At 34.1% G+C, this 25,411-nt stretch overlaps 1 protein-coding gene across 1 annotated transcript; it reads right to left on the bottom strand.

Annotated features, from left to right (window-relative positions):
• Positions 1-4,242: 4,242 nt before the first annotated feature.
• LOC136835692 (uncharacterized) lies at positions 4,243-16,517 on the bottom strand. The gene is made up of 3 exons (XM_067099545.1): positions 16,387-16,517; positions 7,405-7,636; positions 4,243-4,860 (listed from the first exon to the last, which is right to left on the bottom strand). The coding sequence occupies exons 1-3, from the start codon at positions 16,492-16,494 to the stop codon at positions 4,781-4,783; spliced, it is 420 nt and encodes a 139-aa protein (XP_066955646.1). The 5' UTR covers positions 16,495-16,517; the 3' UTR covers positions 4,243-4,780.
• Between the last annotated feature and the right edge of the window lie 8,894 nt (positions 16,518-25,411).

Raw genomic sequence — 25,411 nt, 5'->3', positions numbered from 1 at the left:
TTTTAGAACACATATTTATTTCACAATTGAATTTCCTTTTCTTTTTGTATATTGTCGCCACACGCTTTCAGTCAAAAGTCTCAGTAGATTGCATGTTAGGACATCGCTGAAGTGAAGGCTTCGTATCACGTGTCTGTATTTTAAGAGCATACTGTTTTGGTTGAGAAATTTGCAACCCTTCTTCCGAGAGTTAGAGATGGCATTGCTCTGAAAGCAATAATATATGCATTCACTTTTCAATTAAGTGTATGAAGAGAATCTATGAAGAAATTGTTAGCTGTGTATCGAGATATCAGAGCAACACGCAGTGAAGCAAATTACCTAATTACCGAGGAAATAAAAGAAGAAAAATAAGTGTGATATCATTAGGGTTTTAGAATACAGGAGAAACTTTGTGGCAGATGAGATGATTCTGATTAAGAAATCTTCCTCCAAAGGAAGTCGGAATGAATGAATATGGTATTAAGTCAGTGATATGGGGGGCGAGATAATCAGGACTGGCTCTTTCTCTCTTTCCTAACATCCCCCACAACGGCTCTCTCTCTCTCTCTCTCTCTCTCTCTCTCTCTCTCTCTCTCTCTGGATTATCAATTAATACGTCGCGACCATCTGTTTGCATTCGACAATAAATAGCAGATTCCATCCCTTAATTGTCGCTTGAAACATCCACAAAATTAATGCTCTCAGAATATATAGTGAGCCAGCAAACAAATGTTGCAGAAACAAACAAATTTTTCCAGGAGACATTGGATGCCTCATTAACAAAGTTTATGTGCACGTTTAACCAAGAAAGCTCATTTTCATTCGGATTTATCTGTCTGTATTCGGTTGAGTATTCGTATGTAATTACAGTGATTATGAAAACAGAAGATTCTTGAAATCAATAGATTTCAGGATTCTTAGCCAAGAGTAGTACTTTCACTCTATTACAACTTTTTTTTTTTCACAATGGCCAAAGGAATGAGCAACTCGCCCCTTGTCTAACCCAGAATGTAGAAATATTATAAAAATAGTTAATAGTACTGAGGGTCATCTGGCTTGATGGCTGTGTGAGAAAACTAAACAAAAATCTTGAGGGCTTCACAACAGCATTCAGGAAAGTGGGTTGATTAACGGTTAGAAAAACTCTAATACTCGTTTAATATTCCAAGGCATGGCATCAGGGAGATAAGAAACAAATACTAAATTGAGCATATAGGAAGAATTTTGGTCCTTAGTATGGCAGCTTGTTGGTCCTTATGTTCCCACCTTACAACCTAACAAAACTGAAAAAAAAAAGCTATGAATAGCCTTTATATGGAATGTCTCTTAATGGGAAATGGAATTTGTAGGAAAATACTTTCGGAACTAGTCTATGTGTTCTTTTTTGGAGAGATTCACAAAACTTCATTAAAATGAATTATAAATAATAATCAAATTGGTTAGGAAATCAAAACGCAAAACTTCAATTTGAACTTACATGAAGCAAAAATATGATGATTTGTAATAATTATACTTGACACTAAAAACAATAATGACTCTTCAGAATATTAGGAAATAGTAGTAAAAGATGGGTTCATGATACCCATGTAACAAAAATGCACCTACTGTACCCTTTACATTGTCACGATATCAGAATCCGGCAGTATGCTCGCTGCAGCCAGGTTATTTTATACTTTAAACAAATATAATTCAGAAATGCGTCTAAGTCGCATTTCGTTCAGTAAACAATAAAAAGGGCATTGGATTAGAAATTTAATAAAACAACAGTAAATAAGACATATGCTTTATAACGAGCATGTGTGTTTGGAACATTATAGAAGCACGGATTTCTCACGTTTTATCACCAAATCACATCCTAATGATTTACAAAAAGCCTTTAAACATTCTCACCTTATAAATATATATATATTACAACAAATTTGTTATAAAGGTCTGATCATGTGTATAGACTGCAATGTGTGCATGGTACAGAACGGAGTGGTGTTTTATGCGGGGTCTTTACAACAGTAATTGCCACTATATATGTAAACATCAAGTTTGTGTGTTTTCTATATACAGGATAGACGTTAAACCGCAATGCCTAAAAAAGTGAGGCTGGGTTCCAACGCTATTCTTAAATAACTTGAATTGTAATCGAAAATATTGGTAATGTATACAGTGCGACGTATATATATATATATATATATATATATATATATATATATATATATATATATATATATATATATATATATATATTTTTATAAATATATTTTTTTTGAGTGTGTAAACATACATAAACATACATATATATATATATATATATATATATATATATATATATATATATATATATATATATATATATATATATATATATATATATATATATATATATATATATATAATATATATAAGCGAATCCCACAGGAAAATGACAGGCAGAAGTTCAGTACCAAGCGCTTTCACGTTTATTAACGCATCGTCTAGGCACAAATGAGACACAGACATAATGAAGGTTACAAAGTAAACAAAAAGAACAAGAATACCAGATGGTCAACTGTCAAAGGGTAATAAACAGAAAGATAATCCAGTATAACAGGGATCAAATAGTCACAGACTAAAACCATAGACCTTACTACAAGAGACACGAAAGTTTAACCATAAAAAATGCAAAAACATGTATGAAAGTGAATACCAGATGATTAATTACCAAGGGGTAATAAACAAAAGGGTAATCCAGGAAAATCCGGGATCACGCGGTCACAAACTAGAAACATGTACTTAACTATAAGAGATATGGAATCTTACCCATTCGTATTCAAAAACATGTGTAAAACTGAATACTAATGCGTTAATAAACATGAAAACGCTTGGTACTAAACTTCTGCCTGTCATTTTCCTGTGGGATTCGCTTTTATACTGAAGTCACGTTCATCTACTGTGATTTTTTAGCATATATATATATATTATATATATATATATATATATATATATATATATATATATATATATATATATATATATATATATATATATATATATATATATATATATATATATATATATATATATATATATATATATATATATATATATATATATATATATATATATATATATATATATATATATATATATATATATATATATATATATATATATATATATATATATATATATATATATATATATATATATATATATATATATATATATATAAAATTCAGTTTATTAATTAAAGGTCTGGTTCACAAGTACTTTTGTGATCACCATTATTATCACCATAGCTATTCAGCAAAATCATCACTTTCACTATATTTTTAACTTTTTTAATGTAGACTGCGTCTTCTGAATTTCAAAGTCGTTCATCCCAATACCTCTTTCACATCATCTGTCTAATCCAAGCTTTCCCACGGACTATTATCTCACAATAAAACAAATAACATTTGAGTACACACACACACACATATATACTGTATATATATATATATATTATATATTATATATATATATATATATATATATATATATATATATATATATATATATATATATATATATATATATATATATATATATATATATATATATATATATATATATATATATATATATATATATATATATATATATTTGAACCTCTCTTTCTCTCTAATTGACTACTATTTCCACCTTGCAAAAATTTACGAGACCTCTCTCTCTCTCTCTCTCTCTCTCTCTCTCTCTCTCTCTCTCTGTAGTAGTCGTTCTTTATGGATGCTGCTTCCACGAAGTTTCCCACCGTAAGGCTCTTTTATTCTTTTCGTTTCACTCGATGTTTATGTTTACTCAAGCAGAAGAAAGGATATTTTTTCCTTAATCTCGAATTATTTCCGCCCAGTTTCATTTCTTACTATACTTTTTTTGCGTTTGATGATGCTCTCATATAGCAGTATTGCTCTTAGTATTTTCTATTTTTCTTTTGCGAGACTTCTCTTTTACAAATATCTATTTATCTGCTTGCCTCAAAATAAAAGGTGTTTCTCCTCATCTATTCAGCGCGAAATAATGTGTTTGTAAATTCATTTAAAAGCTTCTCATATGTATGTATATATGTATGTATGTATGTATGTATGTACTCGTATGTAGGTATGTATAACATATTCCCAAATAGGTCGAATATTACAAATACAAAAGGTTCAAGAATGGCATTACAGTTTCCCTCGAATATATTTTGCTTAAACAGAAGGAAAGGAGATATATTTAATTTCTTTATGTTTAATTTTTTTTCATTTTAGGTTTTTTTTTTTTTTTTTTTTGTAAATTAGGTTGATGAAAAAGGTGAGTTTAGTAGCGATGATTTCATGATAATAGGTCCGTCATAAAATCAATCTCATATAAGAATTCCAAATGAACTTTCGTGCATGACTTGTATCTCGTTGTGTATGAATGCGATGAGTTTGGTATTTAACAATTGAAAGCGCAAGGTCTCTCTCTCTCTCTCTCTCTCTCTCTCTCTCTCTCTCTCTCTCTCTCTCTCTCTCTCTATCATTTATATTTATTAATGTATCAGGTTCTAATTTTTTTCTGGAGACTCTTGGTAATTCATTTCTTTCGTTTCCTTCCTCGTTTGAAAATAAAAATGAAGCCACACGATATGTTTCATTAGAAAATCAATATTTACAAAAACCTCCGTGAATTCAAGTATAACTAAAACTGTTTGCTTTTCTTCATACTTTATCTCTCTTTACATTTCCTTTTCTTTCCATTAACCAATGGAAAAGGGGAAGCACCATCAAAAGTCTTCCTCTCCATATTCATTTTCACTAGCGTATCATTACAACTGATTTTGAAGCAGCAGAAGCATCGCCAAGGTCATCGTGGTCAGAACGATGTCTGAAGTCCAGCAAGCGACACCTTCAGGAGGAAAAATTTAAAGAATTAGTAAAGAAAGTTTTCAACAGCGCTCAACATTTTAATAGCTATCATCTTCAAACAAATACTTTTAAGGGTAAGCACAACACAAACAGTGAACTTCGCATTTTTATGAAAATAAGGCCTTAAGAAATATACCACTGTTTTGTCAACACATTTTCCTGTTAGTTTTTATAATAAATTTGTGTTTTTGCTTACAGTTGTCTTTTACCTGTTGTGATAAACATCCTGTCCGTCTTCCAACGTGATGTTAGAATATGCAAATGTTAAAATGTACAAGGTGAGTAACATCCCTAACTCCGAACAAGGCAAAACTTCATTTCATGATTTTGTTAAAAATTGAGTCAGTCCACTCCCCTCTTGTCGAGTTGGTTAGTAAAGCCTGACACTGAGTGCAAGTGCGCATTAGATTATCATACTAACTCCTTTCCTCTTCTATGAAAGTCAACTTTTCAGAAAAAAGATTTGCCATCTACAATACTAATAAATCTTTGACAGTGCAGTTTACCATTCAAGCCCCGTCTAACGTAGCCCAGTTCAGTCGAATCATAATGGAAATTTTGTTGCCCGCACAAGGAATTGCTATTTAACTACTTGGATTCCTTTATTTGTGCACAAGCCTCATGCTGTAAATCATACTGGTATTCACAGACCTTTTAATAAAAAAAAAAACCATTTACAACATACTATAACTATTAACCAAGGATTGCGTGCACGAATAGAAACAAGAGCAAGTTCGTGCATAAAGATTTAAATACATTGTTGATTATATTTTGTAGTGTGGTTTATTTCTTTATCAGGTAGTTATAAAAAGTTCAGAAATACGGTGAGCAAGAGGGACAGGAAGTATTGATATTTTGGATTCTCTCTCGACACCCCGATGAACGGCAGCCAAATTAGAATCAACTACTGTTTTGCAAAGTCCTTTCATATTTTTTTCCCATTACATTAAAATCATTTATCAATTCGATCATGATCAAATGAAACAACAAAACACATCGTTTACTAAGGAAAATCCTGAAATAAAGTATCGTCATTTCGCGTGATGAATTTCGAGACTATCAACTTCTCTCTCTCTCTCTCTCTCTCTTCCATGAAAAGAATATTAGACTCATACTTAAGTGACCTTAGGATTAATATCAAGTGCAGTGCAGGTTAAATGCCCTCAGGTGCTGAAATTCAAGTTCTGCAGGTCAGTAGTTTCTGTTTTGCACTTCGTGTTAAACTAAAAGGTTTCTGTGTATACCATATGGTGAAGTAAGTAAAATATGTTATAATCAACACTTGTATATTAAATTCAAAATATAATTTTTCTTATATATAGATATATGAAGAATTAAAGGACTAAAAAAATACTTTTCACTCCAGAAAATTTTCATAATCTTAAGATATAAAGCGGTAATTGGCACAATACTGAAGTGATTTTTAGACAAGCCATGTTAAATAGTAACCTAGACTGAATACTTAAGAATAGTAAATGATACATTATAATAACTGCAGTAAACAAAGTAACTATTTTGCATGTTAGGCTGAGGTAATTTTACCTGACTTTTACAAGAACTTGTTAATTTTCACTGTAATATTTTGACCTCTTGACCCTTGATGACAGTATATATGTGTATATATATATATATATATATATATATATATATATATATATATATATATATATATATATATATATATATATATATATATATATATATATATATATATATATATATATATATATATATATATATATATATATATATATATATATATATATATATATATATATATATATAGAGAGAGAGAGATTATAGACACTCTCTCTCTCTTCTCTTTCTCTTTATATACATATATATATATATATATATATATATATATATATATATATATATATATATATATATATATATATATATACATATATATGTATAATATACATATATGTATAATACACACACACACACACACACACACACACACACACACACACACACACACACACACATATATATATATATATATATATATATATATATATATATATATATATATATATATATATATATATATATATATATATATATATAAAATTTCTACTTACAAAAATGGCAAATGTTATACAGGTTTATGCTTTCATTATGAAAATTGTGCTCATCTGAATTAAATCATGTACTGCTATTCTACTAACTATGCTTTTCGGTAAGACTATTGTCCTCATTTATCATGTCCATTGTGAGACAAATAAAGTTTTAAAAGACATGGGAGGCGAACCTGTCAATAGAAATGAGGAAGTTGCTGTTGCTCAGCGACAATACATCAAATATGACAACATGTCAGCGATATGTGGCTTGGGATAAAGATACGAAAACGTACCTAATACAAAAAAGGAAAGTATATTAAAATCAATATCCACTCTTGCATTGGTTCCAAAGCGTATTTCCACTTCTAGAGCTTTTAGTTCCCTCGATGCTATAAACTAATAGAGGCAATAAAAAGAACGTGCATAAGAAGAGAGAACGAAAAGTTTCATCTCACCTGCATTGAAAAAGGAGAACACGCTGGAGATCCCGAACTCGACCTCTACGGTGACGAAGTTGGCCTTCTCCAGAGACTGCACATGAGCGTGGCACCCCAGGCGGAGGCTGGACGAGAATCGCCTCTCTACGGGAAGGATCAGCATGCTGGTGGAGGTATAGGATCCCTTCGGGAAATAGGAATGACCCTTGTCCTTGGACACGCCCATATTCCGCACGCGACCTGGCTCTGCCTAAGGGAGAGAAATGAAAGAGGTGAAAGCGTCCAGTACCGCAATACTGTCGTTTTCAGCGTTACATTTCCCTAATAATATGGGATACAGACGTCAAATTAAACTGATGCATAAATCTGTGCATTATCTTCATATATACTTAAGGATATACATATGCAGGCATGCAGTTCTGTCTTTATGTACATACGGGAAATAAATCTTGCAGGTTATTAACAACTGCACCTTGAACTATTAGTGTGATGCCATATAATACCACAAAAAAAAAAAAACACACACACACACAGAGGAAAGCATAAGGTAAGTTGAGATCAACAAGGCCTTGAGTTACTATGGGTATTCTCTCTGAGAGTTTTAGCTCGCAAAAATGAACAGCTCTGTTGTCCCACCATCAAAACATCCTTCGCTTTCATTTTTATGATTTTCGATCAATCAGGCGTTATTGATCTGTTATAAGGACCATTTATATAATTTGATGGATGGATACCCTTTTGTCCTTTTAGTTTTCTGTAAAAGAAAATGATTGAGTTGGCTTTGTCTATCCGTTCGCACTTTTTCTCTCCGCACTTTTACTGAGGCTAGAGGGCTGCAAGTTGGTATGTTGATCATCCACCCTCTAATCATCAAACATACCAAATTGCAGCGCTCTAGCCTCAGTAGTTTTTTTTTTTTTATTTAAGGTGAAAGTTATCCATGATCGTGCGTCTGGCAACGCTATATGACCGGCAACCACGGGGCCCTGGCTGAAAGTTTCATGGGCCACGGCTCATACAGCATTATACCGAGACCACCGAAAAATCGTTAGTTCCGTCCTCCAATGAATATCTTCTTGGCGCGTTCATTAAGGAAAGAGAAAAAGTTTACAATGTATGTAGCCAAGAAAGGCCTAAAATCTTAAACATATGAAATACCGTCACCAGAAACTAGCAGTTTGAAAAAAAAGCAAACATACAGCAGTAAAACAATACAATAAAATAAGAACAATAGCTGAACAAATGAAAATTACCAAAATATCAAATGAGGCAATATATCCGTTCGAAACAGCATAACACTAGGTGCATCTTAACGAAAGTATATTATATGATAGTTAGTTAATGGATAACATTATCCAATTTGTACTGTTGTCTCATAACATGTAAAATAAAAGGATCTAATTTATATAAACCAGGCGATAAATTAAAATCTTTAACTTTGCTATGAACAATCCATGCTGTCTGTCAAATTTCTTTCAATAAAACCTGTGCCCTTAAATAAAATCTTCGACCCGAGCCAGTCAATTGGTAAATTTCACATACCACTGTGAACACAATAAACATTATTTGTATTATTTGTTCTTATATTAATGATTTGAAATGCGTTTTTCGAGTGCCTTCCGAGATTGTCCTATATAAAAACTACCTCACTTGCATGTTATCTTATAAATTACTCCTTCGTTGCTTTCCGGACTATTACGAATTAGACTCTTACCAATGGTGCTGGGATATGAAAAAGTTGCACCAAAACCAAGTAACTTTAGGGGGGTAGACTATAGACTCTAATGTGGGATGGTATGGGAAAGATATAAATTCAGTTTTCTGTTTTGCTCCTCATATGAGTAAAATGCTTTTCTAGCTAACGTTAGACTGTATTCAATATTTTCTCATTCAAAGTTATTTTGAGCACCAACTTTGTATATAAATTCTAATTCCTCATTGATAAATTCTGGACTGCAAGTATTAAGTGCTCTAAGAAACATTGATCTTAATGCTGAGAGTTTTACGTCTATTTTGTGGGAGGAGTAATTATTATTTATAAGATTGTTATTTGTCAGGTTTTCCATGGAGTGACTTATTTTAAAATTAGCTGGACATCATAGAACTTGCCGGCTCATGAACTGACACTTACCAACAACTGCAATTTACCAAAAATGAATGAAATAATACTATTGTCATCTTTGTCAACCGATCTCATTAAGATTTTCTGGATGTCAACATAAATTTTCAATACAGCAAATAATTGATTCAACATATCTCACCAAGAAAAATAATATCTGCCATAAGTGTTTATTTAGATTATTCTATGTTCATAAAATTCCAATGTAAATATTTTCAATATCGGGGACAACCAGGGCAGATAAAACTAAAACGTTATTGTTATTTTTGGATCGAGTAAACTATGTAGATAAAATGAACGTTCTGTTAAATGACCAAGATATTTATGAACAATTAATTTCTAATCTATATAGAAAAATATGTGAGCGTATTTAAAATGGAATAATTAAACAATTTTCCAAACAAAAACAGAGATATTTGGGAATAATCAGAAAAAATAAATTTTCTATATGTTTACAATTTTGTAAATAGCTAGAACTTCCCTATTTAACATCCAAAAATGGATGAAATATACCATTGTCATCTTTGTCAAAACCCATAAGGAAGATGGCATAAACCATTACTGTCCTCAATAATCTCACCAAGTACTATTGGTTCAGTGTCTATATTCATAAACTGTAAATATTTCTAAATTCCTGCAGATAACATTATTGCATTTTGGATCACTTGTAGGTACGATACCTGATTCTGATGTTGAAAATAATTTATACAAGATTTGTAAAACAGATTAATCAGGAAAACTCCAAAATATGATGAAATAATGGTAAGCTTTGATGTTAAAAGTCTGTTCACTTGAGTACCTGTCAACGACGTCTTAGATTTTTCTTAACCAGTGAACTAAATAAACATGCCATATCTCTGCATAACAATGTCATTTTAAAACTAATCAGACTGTGCGTGGTTGACACTTGTTTTCTTTTTAATGAAAAATTTGGAATGCAGACGGGTAATTGCTTGTCCCTAGTGTTATCAAATATTCACATGGAATTTTATGAGTGTAGAATAGCTAATTCAATTATTGCAGATATTATTTTCTGGGTGAGATATGTTGACGATGTATTTGCTGCACTGAAAACTTATATTGACATTCAGAAAACCTAAAGAGATCTCAATAATTTAGTTCCCTCCATAATTCTTACGGTTGACAAAGAAGACGATGGTATTATTTAATTTTTGAGGTTGTAGTTGTGAGGGCAGTTGTAAGTTCTAGCTATAAGTTTAAAATACATAGAATGGTTAATTTATTAATCGACTGCCTCGGGTCAAAGATTTTATTTAAGAGCATAGGTTTTATTGAAAGAAATTTGATAAACAGCTTGCATTGTTCATGGCAAAGGTAAAAATTTTAATTTATCTCCTGGTTTATATAAATTAGATCCTTTTATTTTACATGTTATGAGACGACAGTACAAATTGGATAATGTTATCCATTAACTATCACATAATATGGTTTTGTTAATATATACTTAGTGTTATGCTGTTTCAAACGGACATATTGCCTCATTAGATATTTTGGTAAGTTTCATTTATTCAACTACTGTTCTTATTTTATTGTAGTATTTTACTGTTGTGAGTGTGTGTTTTTTTTTAACTGCTAGTTTCTGGTGACGGTATTTCATATGTTTAAGATTTTAGGCCTTTCTTGGCTACATATATTGTAAACTTTTTCTCTTTTCTTAATAAACGCTCCAAGAAGAGGTCCATTGGAGGACGAAACTGTTGGGCATATTCTTACAAAAGCACCTTTCATTTTCCTATGTGGAATATAACTGAATAGCATATCTTGCTGTCTAAGAAGATTACCATTACTATATATAAAGCAGGTAAGAAATAGAGACCATCTTAAAGAAGGAGATCAGCCTCTTTCAAATTGCGATCACCAATATCTATCATGCCGCCATGATGACCATTGTACAGTTATATCCAGGTAGGGAGCTGCTGCTTAGAACAGAGCTTGGGTGTCACTGCACGGTTTGGTCATGTGGAAAGAATGGAGGGTGATGGATTGGCCATTCAATTGGCTGTTAAATTTGACCTTGGTCCAGTCTTTCCAGTCCAATTAAAAACAGATCCTTCGGGAGGCTCTGTGAGAGGTTGGAAATTGGATTTCATGGTCTAATTAAAATATCTATAATAATAAAATCCGAGAGGATTTGATCTTGTTTGTGTTCTCCTGGGTGACGGTAGGGGAGACATGACACAGGCATCCGCCCCCTGCAAACTGGTTTGTCCGCCCCGGGTGAGGGCGGGGTGGGTAGGGGAATTGGGAGGGTAGGGGAGACATCTTCCTCCTCCTGCAAACCTGTTTGTCCGGGGGATGGGTAGGTAAGGGATTGGGAGAGTAGGGGAGACAGCAGTCCCTGGTCTCAGCACGAGTAGCACGTGGCAATAAGCTCTTGTTGTAAAAATAATGATAACAACAATCTGCAATAGGACGTTTTGATAATCTGCTGCTTCAACTGGATGAAGTTTCTGGTGCCCGGCGAAGGAAGTGATAGGCTCTAGCAAAAGGAACTCAATCACCAAAGAAGGCAAACCAAGATAGTTCCCTTTTGATAAAGAAGCTAATGGAAAACGCCCGCTCTTACGACGATGTAACAGCCATCGTTAGCAAAAAATGTTAATTTTCGTTTCAAATCAACGAAGAAATAAAAGTTTCCAGATGCTGATGTGACCTCCTAGGAAGCCATATTCTTGCCAAAAATGAAACCGAAAAGCGTTGAATAAAAGTATTATGCAGCATTAATTACATCAAACTTTCACAAGACCCTAACATTTTTAGCTTCATCTCATTTTACGGTCAGTTCAGCTTTCATTTACCTGCTTAGTCCCAAAGTTAGCGTTGGAGATACGTTTCTTTTTAAAGAAAAGTGGGTGTCATGGAGTCAGAATCGTTAGGCGAATTTCTCGTTGCCAATGTTTTCTAATGTTTTTGCTCTTAAAAGATAAGGGATTTTTCCACCTTCGTCATTCCGTACGAATATGCGAAAAGTACAGGCTGTAGCCGAGATCTGGGCGCCTGTAGCTAAATCTGTGTATTAGTTTCACTTCATGTTTAAAGGCGGTAGGAAAAAAAGAAGAAAGCATTACAGACATACACCAGTCATACAGCGATCGGCAATACCCGTGATCATGTAGTAAACGAAGATTGTTTGTCTTTTGTTTTTATTTTTCTTTTTCTTCACCACTCTGTTCCATTGTGTCTTACAGATATAGTAGTCCCTTGGTGTATGTATCTTAGATTATCATTTCTTTGTGCTTGAATATCACTTCAACCACTCCCAAAGTCCATGGTGAGTCTGGGAACTGCCATGGAAACCATAATTATGCCTGTGGCGTCCAGCAACCACCCTCACTGGTCAGACTGAGTAAACAATTTCTATTTATATATGCCACATACTTTCACGAAAAGTGTTTGATTGACGACTACTTATTTGTTTTTTGGCAAAAGGGCAGATCTGTAGAACCTGACTGGTAAATGAGGTAACAAACAGAATTTCTTGTTACAGAAAGTTGGCACTGATGTAAACTGGTTTTAGTTTTCTTTAAAAGAAAACCATTGAGATGGCTACTTGTCTGTCCGTCTACACTTTTTCTGTCCGCCCTCACATCTTGAAAACTACTGAGGCTAAAGTTCCTCGTAGCCTTGGTTCTTAGCCACGTAAAATAAAATCTAATCCTTTAGGCCAGCCCTAGGAGAGCTGATAATCAGCTCAGTGGTCTGGTTAAACTGAGGTCTACTTAGCTTTTTCTAGCCTCGGAAGTTTTTATTTTATTTAAGGTTAAAATTAGCCATGATCGTGCGTCTGACACCGCTATAGGTGCCAACAACACAGGCCACCACCGGGCCGTGGCTGAAAGTTTCATGGATCATGGCTGAGAGTTTCATATAGCATTATACGCTGTACAGAAAAGTTGATTGCGCCGAAGAAACTTCGGTGCATTTTTTACTTATTTATTATTCATCTCCCTTCAATGATGAGAAAAAATACATGTGAACACCGTTTTCAGAACTAAAAAACACCAATATCCATGACATTCGTAATCAGTAACTACTACACAATATTATTTCAATATTCAATTAATACTGAAAGCATTCCGAGAACCTGACACAAACCATGCTTCGCCGAAATTCATAGCCCAGTTTCTGCAAAAACATATCCTTACTTTGTTCCGTATTTTTTTTTTTATCTTGACATTTTTATTTATTTTTTTTTTTTCTTGTCTGTTTTACTGTCCTGTCAAACAGTCACGCATATTGTTGCTGTAAAGTTTTAAGGCCTTCCTGACCTCATGGCAAGATACAGCAAACTCTGAGGAATTTTCCGTTCTGTTTCTTCTTTTACAATTTTTCGCATGTCCTTCCAATATCTCACTGTGACTGTTCATCAGCATTACGGATTCGTAAGTAAGCAGAAATAGTTCTTGTATCGCAGTTTATATAGGTGAACTACTTATGCAATGAAATGATGTATTTCTTCAGTAAACAGTATGTTAACTCTAAGGGAAACCTGTACTGCTCGTTAACCTGTGAGTGGAGTTGACTACCAGGTGTTTTGAAATTAGAGGCCCCCCCTCCACTGAACAAATGGAAAGTTATGAAGTTTTCTGCTATAGCCTATCTCCAAGTACATTATTTTAAGTTTCTATTAAGCTGTTCTTCATTTTACATTTCTTGTATTTTCAGACTGAGTGACGGAGTTAGTTACAGCCATGGCTAACGTCTCGGAGGAAATCAGATGGATTAACCGAATCCGGGCTATAACCTTCAGAGAGGTCATTTCACGTTCCTGGATAGCTAAATACATTAAAAGAGATGAATCCTTTGTTAGAAGAAACTGGAACAAAAATCCATATGACTGTCATCGCGAAAAGGGTGAGAATCTGGGAAGGCCTGAAGTCCTCTCTCTCAGGAGTCAAAAGACATCATAGCTGAGGCAGTGGGTAGAACAAGAAAGTTTTTATGTAAATTAGCGTTTGAACTAGAAACAAAAAGGGGAAAGAAGAGAAGTTATATTGCTGTATATTGTGAGTTGGAAAAATCTGGTATCAAGCCATTTCATGTTATCAGCAAGCCCAACATCACTCAGCAACAGAGAGAAGACCGTGCATGGTTTTGTGGTTCATTTCTTAAAGATTGGGATGAAGCTGACTTTCTCCATGTTGCCGCATCAGATGAATTCTTCATTTACACAGTCAGGAAGCCAAATCATAAAAATTACATCATTTGGGCTGCAAAGTTGGGTGATATCAGCATGATGTGCGCTATTGCCAAGTTGTGAAATTTCCTGGATGTTTGGGAATTTTTCTCTGTTTCACAGCCAAACGGTTAATGTGGATCATCAAAGAAAAAGACAGTCATGGAATGGCGAATACTTCAGAGTAACTGTGCTTACTGGTGGAGTATTTCCTTTCCTCAAAGATCCTGAAAATGTGTTATCTGTTGAAGAGGTCACATTTTTGCATGATAAGCCACCATGTTTCAAGGCTCTTCAGACACAGGAGCTGCTTCGAAACAGTGGTATCGATTTCTTCTCATCAAGTGAATTTCCAGGTAGCTCCCCTGACCTTAATGTGTGTGAAAACATTGGTAGTATCTTAAAGAATCGTGTTGAAGCACTCACAGTGAACTATGATGGTATACCAAGCCTCGACGACCTGCGAAGAGAGGTGACCGAAGTGCTCAGGGAAATGGAGTTTGAGTCTCAGCTTTTTTGCAATTTGCTGAAATCATACCCCTCAAGAATGCAGGATGTGGTACAGGCAGATGGAGGCCACATAAAATATTAAATACTCGGAAAGAAACCTAAATAAATACCTGATCTGAATTACTTTTGCTTTTGTCCATATCAATTTTAGTTTATGCTGTAGAGGGGGGGAGGCGGGGCTCTACTTTCGAAACACCCTGTATATACATTATGAAAGAACTGTCTTCTCGCATTTCCAAGGACACTGTACTCTTCCCATGAAAGAACTAAATTATAAGCAATACGCCTCATGCATATCCAAGATCTTGGATACAAAATTCATCATCTATAATAATAATTATTATAGATTTCGATACAATTATATCATAGGAAAATAACCTCTTCTATAACAGTTACATATACTCGTAAGTTACACTATAGAATGGAGGACCTATCGATATAGATTCTATATCGATAGGGACTCCGGCCTATGGTATAACTTATTTGTAACTGTTGCAGGAGAGGCTATATTCCTATGACAAAATTGTATCGAAATCTATGAATCCTATCGCATGACTAAGATACTGAGTGTCGATAACTGTTCGTCAGGAGGCAGTTTCTCCATATGATTTCGCTTTGATGACTTGCAAACGAACGTAGTCTTTGTTTCCTTACAGCGTTTTTGTTGCTCTGTGTATTTCAAAAGTCATTGTTGCCGCGTTTGCGTGGAAAATATTAGTTTATTAAATTTCTAATTTGGTTGTAAACTTATCAGTAACGCCTTGCTCTCCTGCAATTCAGAGCACTGGAACGGTTCAGTCGAAGATGGTCATGCAATTAAAATAAATTGGCACCAATTTACGATCATTGTAAGTGCTTACATCTCTCTCTACACGTTTAGTTGTTTAAATTAAAACACTGACATGCGTAAAGGGTTTTTCGGTGTTGATGACTTAGGAAAATAGATTAACAGCCAAATGGACACCTCGATTTACCCAAAAAGCTGGTAAATAGACAATAAAGATTACAACAATTAATGACAATATCATCCTTAGAAAAGACAGGTTCTTTGTCATCAAACAATAACAGCATATAAAATTATTTCTGCTATATAAATTAATGATTTTTACTTGCCAGAATCACTTACAGATATAAAGTCTAAAAATAAAAATTACGAAAATAAAGAGTGACTCACATGAATGTGCTCGCCATTGACAGAGAAGGAAATCGTGGAGGCTGGCCAAGAGTGCCTCGCTGTGCACGTCGCCTCCAGAGCATCTCCCACTCGGTACGAACTTCTCATCACTCGGATTTCGGGCTTATCCGGGAGTCCTTTGTGAAAATGGAGCAATTTGGACAATTTATAAGATTATACGCACACACACACGCAACATCTATCTATCTATGTACCTATCTATATAAATACACACACACACACACACACACACACACACACACACACACATATATATATATATATATATATATATATATATATATATATATATATATATATATATATATATATATATATATATATATATATGTATATACATATATATATATATATATATATATATATATATATATATATATATATATATATATATATATATATATATATATATATATATATATATATATATATATATATATATATATATATATATATATATATATATATATATATATATATATATATATATATATATATATATATATATATATATATATATATATATATATATATATATATATATATATATATATATATATATATATATATATATATACATATATATATATATATACATATATATATATATACATATATATATATATATATATATATATATATATATATATATATATATATATATATATATATATATATATATATATATATATATATATATATATATATATATATATATATATATATACATATATGTATGTATATATATATATGTATGTATATATATATATATATATATATATATATATATATATATATATATATATATATATATATATATATATATATATATATATATATATATATATATATATATATATATATATATATATGAAATTTTTTTCACACCATGATTTATATACAATCATGAAGCTACAGATGTTGCTTAATATCAAGTCCCGGCAGTACCAATCCATTTATCACTTATATAAATTCCCCTTCTGTGATAATTCTCCATTGGAGATATTCCTGAGGTAGCGTGAATTTGATATTAAGCGACATTTGTAGCTTCATGATTATATATATATATATATATATATATATATATATATATATATATATATATATTATATATATATATATATATATATATATATATATATATATATATATATATATATATATATATATATATATATATATATATATATATATATATATATATATATATATATATATATATATATATATATATATATGAATGTCTTTACTGTAATACTACAGTATAATATGAAGATAAGAAGGTCCATAAAACACTATTTGAACGTTGCAACCATATATTTTGGGCACTAGCTTGTGTGCCTCTGTTCACTGGAAAAATATGGACAGATGAAATGTTACAAGGGTATATATACAAAGCATATATAGGTGTGACATTAAGTCTCCGATGGTATGCAGGTGACCGTTTCCTAAGAAGGAGGAGAGTAAACTGTTCCCTAGTGGTTTTCGGCCCATTAACTCCCGTTTGGCATCGATTCTGGTGGTCGTGTGCCCTGGAACACCTTCTTCAGAATCGGTCTGAGGATTAAAACGTCGATGTCGTCCGATTTCCAATGTCCTCCTGACAAGTTCATATTGTTGGTTTGATTGATGATAACAGATTCCAGCATTTGTCTTTTTTATGGACAGCTACTTTTGAAAACCATCTCCGCCCCACTCCAGTTTATGATATATTCTGTATTTCTGACATGAAGGAAAGTCCCCGAACTCTTCGAAGCGTAACGTACTGATCTTTTGTGCTCTGTTATTCTTTGCAAGAGCGATCTACCTGTCTCCCCCACATAAATGTCATTACAATTGCTACACGGTATCTTGTAAACTCCGGCTTCTTTCCCTTTGTTATTTAAGTATAGTTAATGAGCGAACTCCCGATGGATTTGGGATAATGGAAAATGAAGGGATTGTTAGACCTGAGTTGTTCGGTGGCTTTTTGGATGTTTTCATCATACAGAAGTTTTATTTTGTTGTTGAAATTTATTTGTCTGTTGTGAGTGGGACCTCTATAGTATATATTATTTTCTTTGTTAATAGCCCTCTCGATAATGCGTGGTGGATAGAGCAGTTGCATTAGGTGTTGGCGGATCATGTTGAATTCTTGATCTAGGTACCCATTTGAACATATCCTAAGTCTTCTGAGGAATAAGTTGCACCCTACCATGATCTTTACGGAGACGTCGTGGTAGCTTAAGAAATGAATGTAGGAAATAGCGAAGGTGTGTTTTCTATATACTGTAAATGCATATCTGTTCTGTTCTCTTATGATCAGTACATCTAGGAACGGCAGTTTTCCGTCCTTTTCCCATTCTGTTTTAAATTTTATGGACGGAACTAGCGAATTTAGCCTATTAAAAAATTCATTAAAGTCTCCCCAGCTATTGTCCCAGAAAGTAAAGATATCATCTACGTATCTAAGCCAGATCATATTACGGGGTTTGATAGATGACAAAATTTCTGTTTCGAAACATTCCATGTACAAGTTTGCTAAAAGAGGAGATAGGGGACTGCCCATGTTGCAGCCAAATTTTTTTTTTGTAAAAATTACCATTGAAAGAGAACATGTTGTTAGTTACACACAGGTCGATAAGTTTAAGAGTTTTATCTACGCCAAGAGGAAAATGGTCTTTATATGGTTGTAACTTCCTCTCTAAGAAAGACAACACGTCGGCGATCGGGACGTTGGTAAATAATGACTCGACGTCAAGGCTGAGCAATTTGATGCTATTTGAGGGGATGTTTAAACTATTACATTTTTGTATAAAATCCACTGCATTTTTGGCGTGGGAGGATGAGAAGGTTCCTAGAAAGGGTGATAACAGGTCTGCAAGCCATTTTGATAATTTACACATGAAAGAGGCCCTGCTAGATATTATGGGACGTAAAGGAATCCCATCTTTATGTGTTTTCGGGAGGCCGTAGAAATAGGGGAGAGAAGGATTAATTATCTTGAATGTCTCTAGTAATTCTATGTTCTTCTTATTGCCCCCTATGGTTCTGACTGATTTATTAAATTGGGAGGCAATATTTGTTGTGGGATCTTTTGTTAATTTATCATATGTCTCCACATCATTTAGAAGTTCTTGAACTTTATTGATGTATGTCTCCTTATCTAAAAGAACTATTTTCCCGTCTTTGTCAGATTTTGTGATTATAATATCCCCCCTTCTTCTTAAACTAATTAACGCATTTTGGAATCTTTTAGGGAGCGAGTTTTTGTTGTTATTTTGTTCCAAGGCATTCAGCAAGATGCCTTTGAGGCAAGCATCTTTTTTGTCATAATTGTTTTTTGCAAAATGTTTATCAAAAGCAATTAAGAAATTAAAATTACTCTCGGGACCAGGTTTTAGAGCGAATGATACCCCAAGATTTAAAACCGTCTGTTCTTCTGCGGTGAGGGGATGGTTAGAGAGGTTCAGCACATTATTGGGTAGGCCAAGATTATTCCATATACTGTTCCTAATCAGTCTTTTTAATTTGTTGCGCAAATTTCTGGAGTGGGTCTCACTGTTTTCAATAGCACCTGATAGCACAAAATACGAATGATATCGGTACATACCATCATTCCTGCACATAAGGCGAAGCGATATGGCTAGCTCACTTATTTTTCTTCTCGTCACATAGATGTCTTGGTGTGTGGCGTGTATTCTGTCTTGTAGGAATGTGCGGATGTTGTCCGGAAATGGGTCCGAAGCCGATGTCCAACGCGTGAAGCCGTACATTTTGGGAGAAACTTGTTCTTGTAGGCATTCTTGTAGAAAATTTTTCTGATTCTTCCTTTTGTGTAGACCGTGAACTAGTCGTTCGTACCGTCTAAAGATGTGCTTGACAGCTGGGTTGTAGCCGAAAAACTGACGTAAACTGTGCTGTTCCATAATGGGCAAAAATGAATGTCTTTTACTGTAATACTACAGTATAATATGAAGATAAGAAGGCCCATAAAACACTATTTGAAAGTTGCAACCATATATTTCGGGCACTAGCTTCTGTGTCCTGTTCATTGGAAAATATGGACAGATGAAATGTTACAAGGGTATATATACGAAGCATTTATAGGTGTGGCATTAAGTCTCCGATGGTATGCAGGTGACCATTTCCTAAGAAGGAGGAGAGTAAACTGTTCCCTACAAGAATGCCTACAAGAACAAGTTTCTCCCAAAATGTACGGCTTCACGCATTGGACATCAGCTTCGGACCCATTTCCGGACTCCATCCGCACATTCCTCCAAGACAGAATACACACCACACACTAAGACATCTATGTGATGAGAAGAAAAATAAGTGAGCTAGCTATATCGCTTCGCCTTATGTGCAGGAATGATGGTATGTACCGATATCTTTCGTATTTTGTGCTATCAGGTGCTGTTGAAAACAGTGAGACCCACTCCAGAAATTTCCGCAAAAAATTAAAAAGACTGATTAGGAACAGTGTATGGAATAATCTTGGCCTACCCAATAATGTGCTGAACCTCTCTAACCATCCCCTCACTGCAGACATTTACATGGGGGAGACAGGTAGATCGCTCTCGCAAAGAATAACAGAGCACAAAAGATCAGTACGTTACGCTTCCGAGAGTTCGGGGACTTTCCTACATATCAGAAATACAGGATATATCATAAACTGGAGTGGGGCGGAGCTGGTTTTCAAAAGTAGCTGTCCATACAAAAGAAAGATGCTGGAATCTGCTGTCATCATTCAAAGCAACAATATAAACTTGTCAGGAGGACACTGGAAATCAGACGACATCGACGCTTTAATCCTCAGACCGCTTCTGAAGAAGGTGTTCCAGGGCACACAACCACCAGAATCGATGCCAAACGGGAGTTAAGGGGCCGAAAACCACTAGGGAACAGTTTACTCTCCTCCTTCTTAGGAAACGGTCACCTGCATACCATCGGAGACTTAATGTCACACCTATATATGCTTTGTATATATACCCTTGTAACATTTCATTTGTTCATATTTTTCCAGTGAATAGAGGCACAGAAGCTAGTGCCCGAAATATATGGCTGCAACGTTCAAATAGTGTTTTATGGACCTTCCTATCTTCATGTATGTATATATATATATATATATATATATATATATATATATATATATATATATATATATATATATATATATATATATATATATACATATACATATACTGTATATAAAACCCACATATACCGCACACATTTTTTATCCCGTGTATTGGAATACAATATAATAACACCTGATAAGAAAGCTGCTGTATAAAATCACATTAATGGTCCTAAAACCATGGGAGGCTGTGTGTAAACATAGGTGGGTTGCCTGCCTACTGAACTGTGTCATTTACGAGAGAGAGGAAAAGGAGGGGTTGCATTTTTTAAGTGTACTTTTGCAGTATATTTTTGTAAAAAATACTGGGGGAAAAAGTCGATAATTGCTTTTTGAAAAAAATTCTCAGTTTAAAGTTTGATGGTTGTTGTTTTAAGTATATTGAGTTTTTATGGTTATAAGGTTAGATGAGGAAGGGTTCAGTGTTGTCCTTGAACACCCCTAGATTTGTTTCCTAGCCCTTATCCGGATGTCGCCATTATCCGACGATGCCTTGGCTGTGTTAATCAGGATACTTGAAGGATTACTGCTCCAAGGAACAATATCCGGCTGATAACCCTGAAGGTTAGACTGTCATCTGAAATAAGATTAACCCTCTCACTGTGCTGGACTGATCTTCTCAGTCATGAAAAGGTCACATCCATGATGCGGGACTGATCTCTTCAGTCATCAATCTTTTGGTTCTATTTAGGCAGCTCTTAATAGATAACACATTTCCCTCGCCATTTTTAGGAGCTGTATACTATATTCTGCTAGAATATAGAATACATCTCCAAATGGCAACATCTAATTTCCAATTTAAAGGATAATCTGAGAATAATGGCTAGACCTTCAGTAATCATCAAAATGCTACAGAGGGAGGAATTTTCTCTCTGTGATGAAGTAATACAGAGGCTTTTATTTGGAAATGTCAATGATAGTAGTAGACCTGAACTATCAAATAGTTCTGTTAGTGACAGTAGTGAATAAGGTGATGTTTATTATATCGTAGTTATAGACAAACCTACCTTTGATCATTTTTTCAATTCAGGTTTTATCAGAAACGACCATGATCAGAGGAAATGACAGAGGGTGTAGATTTTTCAAGCACCAGAGTTGTTGAGTAAACCAAGAAATCGTGATAACATTTGCGAATGGAAGACCATTGAAGATTCAGTTCGTGAAAAATCAGTGGTCTGAAACTTTTGTTGGTGATAATAAATTCACATTTCTTACAGAATGCCAAGTCTATATTTGATTTTTTTTATTTAGTTTTTTCCAGACGAAATTATTCGCCGAGAGCAAGCGTTCAAAGTGTGTAATAAAGATTTTCATACTGAATAACGAGAATGGCATTACTTTATTCCATACTTTTAGAGGTATCACCCTGAAATGAATCACCAATAAAAAACTACACGATTCGGTATTTGGATAGTCACCTACATATAATGTGCATATTTCTTTACTCTACTGCAATAAAACATTATAATAATATATACAGTGTAATAATAGTAACGAAAATAAGAAAAAAAAAATCGAAGTACAAATATAAAAGGAAGAAAATTAGTCAGTTGGACGATTAGCAGGCCACTGCTCCCGTCACTAGCGGCAATAACAGGCTCTCAGCGAAAGGGTTAATTGTTCCCAAGAGAGATTTGAACCCACCAACGCTCTCGGCTCATGTTACCTTAAGTTTACTTTCTCTATACAACTGAGAGTAGATAAATTGGTGCCAGCTTTAGTGGGATATAGATGGAGAAGATAAAGTGGTGATTAAAGAGAGAAGAGTTACTCAATGAACATTACAACAAGAGAAGAAAGAAACAAAGCGACACATTGCAAAATTTACCACCGTAAGCACAGAGCCGTTTAAAGTTTACAAAACACGATGCCATTACACCCCAAACGTACTTTACTTACCGTTCTACATAGAAAACGAGAGAGAGAGAGAGAGAGAGAGAGAGAGAGAGAGAGAGAGAGAGAGAGAGAGGTACGCTCTCTCTCTCTCTCTCTCTACACAGATGATGGCACTTCCATTTAAAACAGCAGAATGTAAGAAAAATTTTAAAACTGATTTGATACTATAATTCATTTGATTATTTCATTTCAAACACAAGTATTTCAGTTGAATTAAATAGACATACAACTAATTTTGGCAAACATTTTACCTCATTTGCCAATTATTACTAGGAAAATTTTGATAACCAATATAGGCTTATTTTGTTATGATATTCACTTACTTGTGTTTGTATTTCATCTCGTTTTATTCTTATTTTCATTTGATGGGAAATTGTTTAAGTTTAAGTGTACAATTAGAACAAAAATTGCGAGTTGACTTTATTTTTTCGCGGGGCGGGGGGTTACCTATATTTGGGAAACCAAACCCTTTTGTTGTTGTAAGAAGCCAAGCACGTAGAATAAATATGACAGCCCCTACTCAACCTCCGACTACATCAGCTACTGGGACTACTATAGTTACCCATAAAAACGCACAGAAGCATAGCCACATAATTACATTTTTGGGAAGGAATGAAGAAAATCATGTTTGCAACTTGGAGAACTGGACTGAACAAGTAGATATACATTTAAACTCTTTAATGGGTAGCGATGTTGAGAAATTAAATGATTCCAAAAGGTTCCTTGATCTTTCTACAGGGGATATAGGATGCTATGTTCATTCAGATGCCCACCGAAGACTTAAGACTTGGAAGGAAGTAAAGCAATATTCGAAGGAAATAAATTCCGCTGAAGGCGAGATACACCCCGAGGTAAGTTTCGTAGAGATGGTCCAAAGCAGGAAATTGTATAAGAAGAATTACCTCAGAATGGGTCCCCTGCTGAATGAGTGGGGGCATTTGATTTCAACCACTCCGTGGACACCAACAGTGGTAGGTCAAAAAATAAAAACAGTTGACAATTGGAAAAGTTGACTGAGGTTAGCTCTGTTATCGGGAAGTTTGTCGTCAAAGGCAATTGGAAAGATGACCCATACTCGAAAATTAGAAGATGATGTTATTGAGATTGAAAATGAGGTAAAGAAAATCTTAGGTAGAAATCCTGAAGGAAATGATCTATACAGACCCTCAGTCACCATACGGCAAGATATAAAAGGGCATAATAATCTTGGTAGGTCTATGACACCAGCTAAAAACCTGAACAGAAACGCAGGTACCTCTTCACAAGGGAATCTCCAGCAGTCACATGTTGTAATTGCCAGAAGAAGGACCATTATGCAAGTGATTGCCGTGGACCTGCATACTGCTCCTATCATAAAAGGACAGCACATAGTACTTGAGATTATAGAAATAGGCCTAGACATAGATCTCAGTTGCAAGGTAGAGGTAGAGATCGCAGTCACTCTCCACATTTAGGAGACATTGGGACAAGAATACTAACCAAGCTGCAAATTTAATATACCAACAAGATCAAGCAATATCAAATGAACCAACAGTAAATTTCCGTACGTCTGGAATAATGCACAATCCTATATTATTGAGGAAAAGACTGGAACGTCAGAATTAAGTCAAGTAGCAAATGCTAGTAACATTAACATAGGTGATGAATCTGACTGCAGACCAGTATTTCCTGTATATGACGGCCTAAGGAAGCCCGTTGCTGTACTTCTTGATACTGGATCGCTGAAGGACATTATGAGCGAAAAGATATACAGGCATAATTTTTCCACTTTAATTTGAAACCAGTTGTAGAATGTAGAATTAAAAATGCTCACGGTAATGGAATTAAAATCCTCGGACAGATTGATTTTCCTTTCCTATTGGGATAAGTCCCACTTGAGGAAAAGGTTCTGGTTGTACGAGAAGTACGTTTAGAATTCGCCCATTTATTAATTGGTTCTCCAGGTAGGGCCAGAAAAAGGATTACTATCGAAGCACCCAAAGAACAATT

The sequence above is a fragment of the Macrobrachium rosenbergii genome, chromosome 55, assembly GCF_040412425.1.
Source record: "Macrobrachium rosenbergii isolate ZJJX-2024 chromosome 55, ASM4041242v1, whole genome shotgun sequence".
NCBI classification, from domain to species: Eukaryota; Metazoa; Arthropoda; class Malacostraca; order Decapoda; family Palaemonidae; genus Macrobrachium; species Macrobrachium rosenbergii.
The sequence above is the reverse complement of the archived record's forward strand: the minus strand, read 5'-3'. Positions and strand labels throughout refer to the sequence as shown.